This window comes from Nerophis lumbriciformis, linkage group LG30 (genome assembly GCF_033978685.3).
Source record: "Nerophis lumbriciformis linkage group LG30, RoL_Nlum_v2.1, whole genome shotgun sequence".
In the NCBI taxonomy this organism is placed as follows: Eukaryota; Metazoa; Chordata; class Actinopteri; order Syngnathiformes; family Syngnathidae; genus Nerophis; species Nerophis lumbriciformis.
In genome coordinates this window covers 23,178,327-23,191,331 of record NC_084577.2, presented here as the reverse complement: position 1 = coordinate 23,191,331, position 13,005 = coordinate 23,178,327, and the positions used below count along the sequence as shown (strand labels likewise).

Below are 13,005 nucleotides of genomic sequence, written 5' to 3'. Positions count from 1 at the left end.
AAATACGGTAGTTACCAAACTGTGGAAACCATAATTGACTGCTAACTTTGCACGACTCTGCGATAAGAGATCCTCTTGCTCAAACCTCAAACTCTTGATTGTATAACAAAAAACTTAGTCACCGTTATCTGAAACTTGATTTCCAGTAGTGCATATGTACAGGAAGACCTTCCTGTTACACCGAAAAAAGTTTTTTTTTAAAGATTTTTTTAAATGTATGTAAAACCCTGACAGTACTTGAGATCTAATCAATGGTGCAACATTTGTAATTTACTTCTTTTATTTCGGAGTGAGTGATTTGTTGAGCTCATTTCTTAGTTCACATGTCCGTTGGGATTGCTGGTGGCCGTCCACAACGATGCCTTTCAAGTTTTGTACATCTCTCGTTTGTTCTTATTCCTAGGATTTTTGAAGGAGGGATGTGAGCTGATCAACGAGGCGCTCAACCTCTTCAACAACGTGTACGGAGCCATGCACGTGGAGATTTGTGCCTGCCTGCACCTTCTGGCTCGCCTTAACTACATCATGGGGGACCACGCTGAGGTAACACTTAAGCATATCTTTAAAAAAAATTAACCGACCTCTCACTGCGTGGCTAAGATAGTGGTCGTCTCCCAAGCTGATGGTCGTGGGTTCGATGCTCAGCTTCCCCCACCCTCTTTTCCCCGACCGTGCGGAAGTGTTGTTGTGCAAGATACAGAACTTAGAAGATACTGTTGCTCCTAATGCTGCGTCATTAGGAGGTGATCTAATTAAGTACTTTGAATATTTGAGTACTTTAACAGGAGTTTAACATAGGGCTGGGTGATATGGTTGACAACTGTATTAGGATATCACTGTTTTTTATCGGGTGATATTGATCATTTCTATGACCTATGGAAAATAAGGACACGGAGAAACTCGAACACCACACAAGGGTTAACCCTTGTGTGGTGTTCGGGTCTGTGGGACCTGTTTTAATTTTTTATTAAAAGAAAAATGATACAATTTTTAATTAATTTTTCAAACTGAGACTCACTGACTTTGGCTCATTTTCTGTGAAGATTATATATCAGAATACATATTTAATGACCACACACCATACACCCCCTCCCCCCCCCCCCCCCCCCTACACATTTCTATTACATATAAGATGTCCAGGTCCACTGGACCCGGGGCTAATAGAAGTGTGGAAATTGATGTTCTGTGTACTGCACGCGCGCACACACACACACACACACACACACACACACACACACACACACACACACAGCAGGACTAGACAGGAGGAGGACAGAGTGTAGGTACACAGAACATCAGAGGGTCAAATGTGCGAGAAAATGAGAGCAGACAGTGTTGACAAACAATGTTGCAACCTTGTGTGGGAACCGCAGGTGCAGAAACACAAAAGAAGAATCCCTGTGGGATGCAGAAACTGGCAGACATTTTCCGTGCAACGTTCATATTGTTGTTACTCAGCCAGCGTTTGTGGGTCTGATGGACCCGTTGCATTTTGTGACTTTTAATGCCTAACAATCAAACACTTTTATGTTAAAATACTGAACAGATGTTTATTGGGATAAGGTAAACATCTGCTTATTTATTGGGATAAGGTAAACATCTGCTCAGTATTTTAACATAAAAGTGTTTGAATGTGAGGCATTAAAAGCCATAAAATGCAACGGGTCCATCAGACCCACAAACGCTGGCTGAGTAACAACAATATGAACATTACACAAGGGTTAAATATAAAATGTTTTATTTCAAATGTAACCTTCCTCCCTCAGCTGTCAAGGCAGAAAGGAATTGTCAACACAAGCATGGAAAAAACTGTAAACAAAGTTCTACTTGACAATAACCTCTTAAAATGAAGGCGCTAAAATAAGAAATATGTAAGAAATGCTTCATAGTTTTACATAACAGTGAAAAGTAGGGTTGTTCGTTAAATAAAGTACCGCGGTATTAATGAATTCAAAACGGTATTATATTGTCTCTGAATAGTACTGATACCTTTTTTATACCAAAACTCTTTGCTTCTTCCTACTCCTTTTCGGACTTGTAAGGAAATATGAAAATATGTGCTGTATCATTAAAACTGTATGCAAGTTTTAAAATAAACTTCCACCAACCACTTATAGTAAATTAAGACTGAAGCAATCGAGTCTGTCTTAGAAGCAGTCAATGAGGTGTCAAGTTTGAAGTCACGTGAGATTGGTCTTGCAAAACAGTATTAAAAAAAGGCAGTTAAACACATTTTTATTTTTTTACACTAAATTTTTATATTTTTGCTATTGTTTTTTTCACTGAAATTGTCAGCATAATTTAAGTGTGTGTGTGTGTGTGTGTGTGTGTGTGTGTGTGTGTGTGTGTGTGTGTGTGTGTGTGTGTGTGTGTGTGTGTGTGTGTGTGTGTGTGTGTGTGTGTGTGTGTGTGTGTGTGTGTGTGTGTGTGTGTATTTTTTTTAAATCAGTTCACAAAACTCAAACACAAAAAATTCAGTTACATAAATTCAGTGTAAAAAATAGTTTTTTGCAATAAAGACACAAAACCTCCATACTTGCCGTCACTATCAGCAGAAGAACCGAAAAGAAAGTATGAGCCAGACCGGATCGCCCGATGGTGTTTTTTTCCAATCAAATCAGCTGATAGCGATTGGTGGCAGATCAACCAGCCCATCACTAATCGCAACACAACAACCATGTCTTGATGTGTGAAACTATTTCACAAACGACCATCTCCTTCTTACCTGCAGGCACTCAGCAACCAGCAAAAGGCAGTTCTGATGAGTGAAAGAGTTCTCGGCATCGAACACCCCAACACCATCCAAGAATATGTGAGCCGCCTTGCCTTGCTGTTGACGAGCGTGTGTTCTTTTCTGTCTTTCTTGTGTTTGATGCCCTTCTCCGTCTTTGCTTTGTCAGATGCATTTGGCTTTGTACTGCTTTGCCAACGGTCAGCTGTCCACCGCCCTCAAGCTGCTTTACAGAGCTCGTTACCTCATGCTGCTGGTGTGTGGCGAGGACCACCCCGAGATGGCGCTGCTCGATGTGAGTTCTATGCCTTGGTTTGTGTCTGTGCGCAATGTTCGATTGACCATTTTTGTTTTGATTTGAATTTAAAAAATGTGTAAAATAGTAAGCTATAGCTATATATAAGCATGTATAGAAAAGCGCCATATAAAGCTAATCCTTAATTAAATGAATGATAATGATAATTATGTCCCTCCTGTGGCCACTAAAGCTCTTAACAGCTCCATCTACTGGTTTTGTTGGGTCACTGCTACAGTGAAAAGTATAACAAGGGGTGCTCAAAAACATCGATTCACATCCAAATGGCAATTTGTACTTATCCCGATTCTATATTAAGTCATCATTTTGGAGAATTGATTAAATAATAATTGAAATGTATTTTTTCCCCCTAAGAATCAATCTTATTATTTTTATTTTTTTTTTTAGTTTGGTATTTAAGTATTGTATTTGTTTTTTTTAATTGCTTTGTACAGTTAATGTCTATTCTAAGTATTGTAAAGCTGGGATTGGAGTTGGTGTTCCTCTTATTGGCTTTTATTATATTAACAACCTCTAAAGGCCTTAGTGGCCACATGCGTGGACAGCACCTTTTAGCTCTTATTTCCAAAATTGTGTACACTATTGAATTGGGGTCTTATGGCCGCTTATGTGGACACTTATACTCTTCTGACACCACCAGATGGCAGTGTAACATACAATGGAGTTTGGTGGGAAAAAAAGTGTAAAAATAAGAATTTGAATGTCACTAAACATGAAGTACACGTTTGTGTACTTATGGACTAAGTACATCATATCAAAAGATGATTCTTAGTTTTTATTCTAATTAGGGTTCAATAAGCCCAAATAGCAAAGAGAAACAAAAAAAGCATGCAAACAAACAGCTTGGGCCTTAAAAGGTTAACATAGGGCTGGGCGATATGGCCGAAAACTATCACGATGTACGTTTTTTTATATTGTTTGATAACCGTAATTGATACTTTTTATGACTCATTTAACCCTGCCAATAAATACATTGAATTTTTTTTCCCTGGGGGTGGGTGCATAACAAAAAATAATTGAGAAGAACTGGGCTAATGTGATAAAATAATAATAGATTTGCAGTTTTGAAACACCAGATGGCAGTAGTGTACAAGCTATTGAACACTACACAGAGTAAGTTGAGGAGCTGCCAATCAAACCAACACATTGGAAGTAGAGATGTCCGATAATATCGGACTGCCGATATTATCGGCCGATAAATGCTTTAAAATGTAATTTCGGAAATTATCCGTATTTGTTTCAAAAAGTACAATTTATGACTTTTTAAAACGCTGCTGTATGGAGTGGTACACGGACGTAGGGAAAAATATAGAGCGCCAATAAACCTCAAAGGCACTGCCTTTGCGTGCCGGCCCAATCACATAATATCTACGGCTTTTCTCACACACACAAGTGAATGCCAGCATACTTGGTGAACAGCCATACAGGTCACACTGAGGGTAGCCGTATAAACAACTTTAACACTGTTACAAATATGCGCCACACTGTGAACCCACACCAAACAAGAATGACGAACACATTTCGGGAGAACATCCGCACCGTGACCCAACATAAACACAACAGAACAAATACCCAGAACCCCTTGCAGCACTAACTACCATACCCAACCCTGCCCACCTCAACCTCCTCATGCTCTCTCAGGGAGAGCATGTCCCAAATTCCAAGCTGCTGTTTTGAGGCATGTTAAAAAAAATAATGCACTTTGTGACTTCAATAATAAATATGGCAGTGCCATGTTGGCATTTTTTCCCATAACTTAAGTTTATTTATTTTGGAAAACCTTGTTACATTGTTTAATGCATCCAGCGGGGCATCACAACAAAATTAGGCATAATAATGTGTTAATTCCACGACTATATATATCGGTATCGACTGTATATATCGGTATAGGTTGATATCGGAATCGGTAATTAAGAGTTGGACAATATCCGGATATCGGCAAAAAAGCCATTATCGGACATCTCTAATTGGAAGTGTCAGGATGATTTACCATGAATAGATTAACGTGGACCCCGACTTAAACAAGTTGAAAAACTTATTGGGGTGTTACCATTTAGTGGTCAATTGTACGGAATATGTACTGTACTGTGCAATCTACTAATAAAAGTTTAAATCAATCAGTCAAATCAATGCCGCACCGTCTGCATTAAGACTTACAAAAGTAAAGACAAGTTTCTATTGAGTTGAAATAGCAAGATATCAGTTTCTCTTCTCACTCCATGCAGAGAATCCACAGCGAGACGGCGCAACCCCATTAGTGTTATGAGAGTCGCGTATGAGTGTGTGTGTGCTCCTTTAAGAATGGCAGTGTGTTGGGCGAGTGTCGTCAGTGAGTGAGGAGAGCGAGCGGTAGCAGTAGTAGTAGAGTGGCGAATGTGTCCTGCAGAAATAAGAATAAAGCGATGAAATTGTCACCAATCGGCGGCCTCGTCATTCCGACCTGAAAGCGGAGCTTAGCAGACCCATTGTTGGTTAAAGTAAAAGGTGGTACCCCCGATGAAAACGTAGGATCTGGAGGGAACGTCTCCCCTCCGCTCCTTGACTACGGTCTGGGAGCCAGACAGCAGGAAAGGTGTAACACTCGGTAGTCGATACTGTTACGTGATTGGCTGTTAGCGTGTCCCTCCCATTGCTCAGTGACACTTCCTGTTTTCTGGGTTCTCAAAGCGCGAGTGACTTCATGAAACAAATCTTACTTCATAATTTCTGGTTTCTTCCGACCAAAAAATATAAATATATGTCTAATATTTAATCGGACGCATTTTATGTTGATATCGATTGTGTATTGGCCCAGCCTTATATTAACATTCTATGACTTTTGTAAACAAATGTTTATAAATAATACATTTTAAAGATGTCTCTTAGGCCAACAATGCGCGTATAAGTCGTATGTCAGCAGCCAGGAGGAGCTTTTCTAACATGGAACCTGTTTTGAAAAAGTTTTATTATAATTTATATACTAAATAATATAGTGGGAGAATCGTTATGAGTCAAGAATCGATTTATTAAATCAATTTGCAAAAACAGGCAACTTTTTGATAAGTGTATTGTATTGTTCAAGCATGAATACTGAAAGTTTCCTTTAAGATGATACTGTCTTGTTCCCGTCAAACAGACTAATAAATCTTCATGTTTATCTTCAGAGTAACATCGGTCTAGTGCTGCATGGAGTGATGGAGTACGATTTATCTCTGCGGTTCCTGGAGAACGCTTTGGCCAACAACTCAAAGTACCATGGAGCCCGATCACTCAAAGTGGCCCTCAGGTGAGCAAGGAGTGTGTTACCCACCCTCATACGAAGGTGAGATTCCATTGTCTTCCATGCTTTGCTTTCCAGCCACCATCTCGTCGCCAGAGTTTACGAAAGCAAGGCGGAGTTCCGCTCGGCACTCCAGCATGAAAAAGAGGGCTACACAATTTACAAGAACCAGGTAGGCCTCGCAGACTACGGCTCTTACGGTTTAGCGACTATTTAAATACGTGTGACCTCTCAGATGGGCGAAGCGCACGAGAAGACCAAGGAGAGCTCCGAGTACCTGAAGTACCTCACCCAACAGGCTGTGGCTCTGCAGAGAACAATGAACGAGATCTACAAGAACGGCTCCAGTGCCAGCATCATGCCGCTCAAGGTGAGCCGTCACAGCTTTGTGTCTTTGCACAACATTGTGACCACGTTTCCTCTTCCTCCTCCAGTTCACCGCTCCCAGCATGGCCAACATCCTGGAACAGCTCAACATCATCAACGGCATCATATTTATACCTCTCAGGTAGGTTGGGCATGAGAGATTGACAGAGTGAGCGGGATCATTGGAGAGAGAGAGAGGGCTCGTTGGAGAGAGAGGGATCGTTGGGGAGAGAGAGGGAGGGAGGGATCGTTGGGGAGAGAGGGATCGTTGGGGAGAGAGAGGGAGGGAGGGATCGTTGGAGAGATAAGGATCGTTGGGGAGAGAGAGGGAGGGAGGGATCGTTGGGGAGAGAGGGATCGTTGAGGGGAGAGAGAGGGAGGGAGGGATCGTTGGGGGGAGAGAGAGAGAGGGAGGGGTCGTTGGGGAGAGAGAGAGAGGGAGGGGTCATTGGAGAGCGAGGGATAGATGGAAAGAGAGCGATCGATGGAGAGGAGGGAGATCAAGAGAGATTTATGGAGGGAGAGAGGGAAGGAGGGGGGAAGAGATGGATGGAGAGAGAGTGATTGATGGATGGAGAAAGAGTGATTGATGGATGGAGAGAGAGCAATGGATGGATGGAGAGAGAGCGATGGATGGATAGAGAGCGAGCAATCGATCGGTCTCTCTCTCCATCGATCTCTCTCTCTCCATCCATCCATCTCACTCTCTCCATCCATCGATCTCTCTCTCTCTCTCTCTCTCTCTCTCTCTCTCTCTCTCCATCCATCGCTCTCTCTCTCCTCCATTGATCTCTCTCTCTCTCTCTCTCTCTCTCTCTCTCTCTCTCCATCCATCGCTCTCTCTCTCCTCCATTGATCTCTCTCTCTCCATTCCTCTCTCCCCCTTTCTTCCCTCTCTCCATCCTCTCTCCCTCCTTAAATCTCTGGAGAATGGAAAGAGATCGAATGATTGATGGAGGGAGCTCGATGGATGGATGGAGAGAGATCAATCGATGGATGGATGGAGAGAGGTCGATTGATGGATGGATGGAGAGAGGTCTTGATCGATGGATGGAGAGAGGTCGATGGAGAGAGATCGATTGATCGATGGATGGAGAGAGGTTGATTGATCGATGGATGGAGAGAGAGGTTGATTGATCGATGGATGGAGAGAGGTCGATTGATCGATCGATGGATGGAGAGAGGTCGATTGATCGATGGATGGAGAGAGGTCGACTGATCGATGGATGGCGAGAGGTCGACTGATCGATGGATGGCGAGAGGTCGATGGAGAGAGGTCTTGATTGATGGATGGAGAGAGGTCGATGGAGAGAGATCGATTGATCGATGGATGGAGAGAGGTCGATGGAGAGAGGTCGATGGAGAGAGATCGATTGATCGATGGATGGAGAGAGGTCGATTGATTGATCGATGGATGGAGAGAGGTCGATTGATCGATGGATGGAGAGAGATCGATTGATCGAAGGATGTAGAGAGGTCGATTGATCGATGGATGGAGAGAGATCGATTGATCGATGGATGGAGAGAGGTCGATTGATTGATCGATGGATGGAGAGAGGTCGATTGATTGATCGATGGATGGAGAGAGGTCGATTGATTGATCGATGGATGGAGAGAGGTCGATTGATCGATGGATGGAGAGAGGTCGATTGATTGATCGATGGATGGAGAGAGGTCGATTGATTGATCGATGGATGGAGAGAGGTCGATTGATTGATCGATGGCTGGAGAGAGGTCGATTGATCGATGGATGGAAAGAGGTCGATTGATCGATGAATGGAGAGCGGTCGATTGATCGGTGGATGGAGAGAGGTCGATTGATCGGTGGATGGATGGAGAGAGGTCGATTGATCGATGGATGGAGAGAGGTCGATTGATCGATGGATGGAGAGAGGTCGATTGATCGATGGATGGAGAGAGGTCGATTGATCGATGGATGGAGAGAGGTCGATTGATCGATCGATGGATGGAGAGAGGTCGATTGATCGATGGATGGAGAGAGGTCGATTGATTGATAGATGGAGAGAGATCGATTGATCGATGGATGGAGAGAGGTCTTTGGAGAGAGGTCGATTGATCGATGGATGGAGAGAGGTCGATTGATCGATGGATGGAGAGAGGTCGATTGATTGATCGATGGATGGCGAGAAGTCGATGGAGAGAGATCGATTGATTGATGGATGGATGGAGAGAGGTCGATTGATAGATGGAGAGAGGTCGATTGATTGATCGATGGATGGCGAGAGGTCGATTGATTGATCGATGGATGGAGAGAGGTTGATTGATCGATGGAGAGAGATCGATTGATCGATGGATGAAGAGAGGTCGATTGATGGATGAAGAGAGGTCGATTGATGGATGAAGAGAGGTCGATTGATCGATGGATGGAGAGAGATCAATCGATGGATGGATGGAGAGACAACTAGGGAGTTAGAAATTGTTTGAGAGATCAATGGAGAGAAGGATTTTGATAGCGATATAGATGGAGAGAGAGAAAGAGAGCTATTGAAGGCAAGAAATCAATACAGAGATATTTATTGTCTTCTAACAAAATGGATTTATATTAGCTAACATGGCCATTCTTCCTCATAGAAACACAGCAGCAGCCATAAGTTTGAAAACTACTTCTGGTGCTATTGAATGAAAGATGCATCCAAGGTCTTAACAACAACAATGTTCTGGTGTTGGTTTATTCTATGATACATCACATACTTCCTGTCGGTTTTGGCATCCTGTTTGTCCAGCTTCCATACTCTGTTTTTATACACTTTACAAGAAATACATTGACGGCAAACTCCATGGCTGGCTGGCTTGCTAGCTTGTTTGCACTAGCTTTCGGAGACTCTTATTTTGTTAGCGCAGGCAGCATGGAGCAGCACTTTTATTGTGAAGACAGGAACTGTGCGGTCAGTCTCTAGGCTTTTGACGGCACGATTGGAATAAAAACTGTTTCTCGCCTTCTAGGACTGTATATATCGTATCGGTTGATATTGGAATCGGTAATTAAGAGTTGGACAATATCGGATATCGGCAGAAAAGCCATTATCGGACATATCTACTGATATTCTTGTTCAATGACCTCGCAATTGTGCCTTTTCAGCCAAAAAGATCTGGAGAGCCTGAAGGCGGAGGTGCAGCGACGGCAGCAGCTGCAGGAGCCAGAGAAGGGCGAGCAGCCCACCCAGGACAGCCCACCGGAACTGGAGGACAAAATCCCCGTCGATTAACGTCTAAAAACAAATCCCCAAAAAACAACTCAACTCACTGCTACTTTTTTCTGTTGCGGAGGCTGTGTCGCTTAACGGCCTTGTGGTTAAACCCGTCAACCCGGGGGAAAAAGCGAGCACACTATATCAGCGTTGAAATAAGACAAACAAAAGGGGGTGACGCGTGTGTCAAGGCAACACACACTGTGACGTGTAGGGCGGAGGGAAAGGGAGCAGGAAGCAGGAAGTTCCTACAAGGTAGGAAGACGGGTGCAAAGATTGAATCAGGCAGAAGGAGACCAAGGATGTCCTTCCAAACCGGAGCCTTATCCACCAGTTTCTCTTGGGACTCCAAATAGAAGTGGGCCTTTTTTTTTTTTTTTTTTAGAATGTACTACCCCCTCATTCCTGATGGTTCTTTAAATCGCTCATTTGTGCTGACGACCTGCCAGGTCCGACAAGCAAGCGCAGTTAAAACCACGCAAGGCTCGTTTTAGTTCTGCTGGATCCGTACTTCTTCTCCACGTGCGAAGAGGAAAGGCCTTTTTCCACCTGTTCATTTAAGCCAGCTCTGTTTTATAGCAAAAATGTAAGGTGGTGCCGCATTTAATCGCCATAAACCGTCCGCTAGCTGTGTGCAGTCTTCTATTTTTACACACGGACTCTGTGCATGTGTGTTTGTGAACATAGGCTTTACCAAATGTTTTATTTTTCTATGCATAGTCAACATTTTGGACGCCCGATGCCTCTGGAAATCTGTCTTGGCACCAAAATTAACCTCAACATGTTTCTGTGCTGTTCTCCTCCCCCCCCCACAAAGCAGTATGTAGTGCACTTTCCGCACAGTTCTGAATGTGTCATGAGCACATTTTGCAGCCTAAAGTGGACAAAAAAAAAAGGTGACAGTTTGCGCTTGTATACATGCAATGTGTAACTTTTATTAGTTGCCATGTATAAATGTTGTTGGATTAAAGCAATATAGAGACAATGCTGGAAATGATTGTAATTAGAAGTGCAAAAAATGGCATAGTGACTAAAATACCCGTTTAATAACACAATACAAAAGTCATCGCAGTCTTTTTTTTTTGTTAAGTCAACAAACTTGTGTTTGCGGCAGAGCGGAATATATCCTCCATAAAGGTGATTTATGCAATTTGCTCTTGGTCTGTTTTTACTGTTGACTGAATCACTACCAACAGCGCCCGCAAGGGGGCGTGCTAACACTTCCTGGTAGAAGACCGCGAAGACGTCATTTTTATCTCGCGGAATGTGTGCTTGTGATGTGTGGCAATTGTGACGTGAATATTTTTGTTTTTGTTTTTGGTCTGTGTGCTTTTATATCTAAAATAATATTACAAAGTAGAAGTTTATTGTTTGGGGGGGGAAGGAAATATTGATCTGATTTACAAATGACAGTGTTGTATAAAAGGAACATTGATTTCAAAGCAGTGACGTCAACGTAATTGAGCAAAGTCATTTGATACTGGGGTCGATATTTCTGACATGCGGGCTGTTCTGGGTCCAAACTAATAAAACAGTATAAACCTGAACTCTTGTTATGTTGTTATTCAACTAACTATACAACTACACATTTTTTTTATTAATTTAATACGATATTTAAACAATAAACCAAAGTATTTTACCTATAAAATGCTATCTCATAAGAAAAGCCAAAGGTAATGTGAAATGTATGGCACGATAGCTACAAAGCAAAAAAAACAAAACCACCATGCATCAAATACCAAAATGTATGACAGGTATACCTTCAAAAATATCTAAAAAGTTTAACATGCTAACAGTAGGCATGTGTCAAGTACCAAATTACATAACTGGTGTGTATATATATATATATATAATGAAAAAATTGTCGAAAAAGTGAGCATGTTTACATGTTAAGTGTCTTAAGTATCAACATATCAGATTTTGATGTGTATACCTGCAAAATTAGCTAAAAAAGCTAGCATGCTAACGTTAACAGTTAGCATGTGTCAAGTACCAAAATGTACGACTTTGAGGTGTATAACTTCAAAATGATCTAAAAAGGTTATATTAGCACTAACAGCACCAAAATACATAATTGTGAGATGTATATCTTAAAAGTTGGTCAAAAAAGCTAACATGTTAATTTTAGCATGCTAACACACTTCTGTCAATGACTAAAATATGAGACTTTGAAGCTAAAAAGATAGCATGCAAACATGTTAACAGTATTCATCACATACCAAAATGTATGATTCTGAGGTGTATACCTTAAAAAATATCTAAAAAACCCTAAAATGCTAATGTTAGCATGCTAACAGTAAACGTGTCAAATACCAGAATATATAATTGGTGTGTATATGAAAAATTTGTCAAAAAAGCTAGCATGTTAATTTTAGCATGCTTACACGCTAACAGTATCTGTCAAGTACTAAAATACCAGACTTTGAGGTGTATACCTGCAAAATTAGCTAAAAAGCTAGCATGCAAATGTTAACATGTCAAGTACCAAAATGTATGACTCTTAGGTGCATACCTTCAAAAATATCTAAAGAAAAAATAATCTAACGTGCTAACATTAGCATGTTAACAGTAAACGTGTCAAATACCAAAATACCGGTATATAACTGATGGGTATCTGAAAAACTTGGCAAAAAAGATAGCATTTTAATTTTAGAACGCTTACACGCTAACAGTATCTGTCAAGTACTAAAATATCAGAATTTGAGGTGTGGCCATAGTGCATGTGCACGTCTGATGTTGCTCACATGTGCTCTGCTGAATGCTCAAGGAGTTTTTATGTTTGCTCACACATATGGAAAATTAGAGGGAACATTGTTTGGGTCTATCAATATGTCGATAGGGAGAAGTTTTTATTTACACGATGAGTCGGGTGTGTCTTGCTGCTGCAGCAACAGAGATACAGTCTATAGGTCCCTAAGATATATCTAATATATTCATACATTGTTTATGTAGGTAGTAGAGATGCGCGGATAGGCAATTATTTCATCCGCAACCGCATCAGAAAGTCGTCAACCATCCGCCATCCACCCGATGTAACATTTGATCAGAACCGCACCCGCCCGTTGTTATATATCTAATATAGACGATGCAAGGCATTAGTGAGGTTATAAAGCTTTTGCCTGTT

The 13,005-nt window shown here is 41.6% G+C and overlaps 1 protein-coding gene across 3 annotated transcripts in view; it reads left to right on the top strand.

Moving 5' to 3' along the window:
- cluha (clustered mitochondria (cluA/CLU1) homolog a) overlaps positions 1-11,428 on the top strand; it is a 62,903-nt gene extending 51,475 nt beyond the window's left edge. For all 3 annotated transcript variants that reach the window (XM_061925810.1, XM_061925809.1, XM_061925811.1), the window contains exons 20-27: positions 404-543; positions 2,732-2,812; positions 2,901-3,026; positions 6,191-6,312; positions 6,385-6,478; positions 6,542-6,676; positions 6,741-6,814; positions 9,773-11,428. In XM_061925810.1, the coding sequence (XP_061781794.1) occupies positions 404-543; positions 2,732-2,812; positions 2,901-3,026; positions 6,191-6,312; positions 6,385-6,478; positions 6,542-6,676; positions 6,741-6,814; positions 9,773-9,899 (899 nt within the window). In that variant the 3' untranslated portion in view covers positions 9,900-11,428. The remainder of the gene's footprint in view (positions 1-403; positions 544-2,731; positions 2,813-2,900; positions 3,027-6,190; positions 6,313-6,384; positions 6,479-6,541; positions 6,677-6,740; positions 6,815-9,772) is intronic.
- The last annotated feature ends 1,577 nt before the right edge of the window (positions 11,429-13,005 follow it).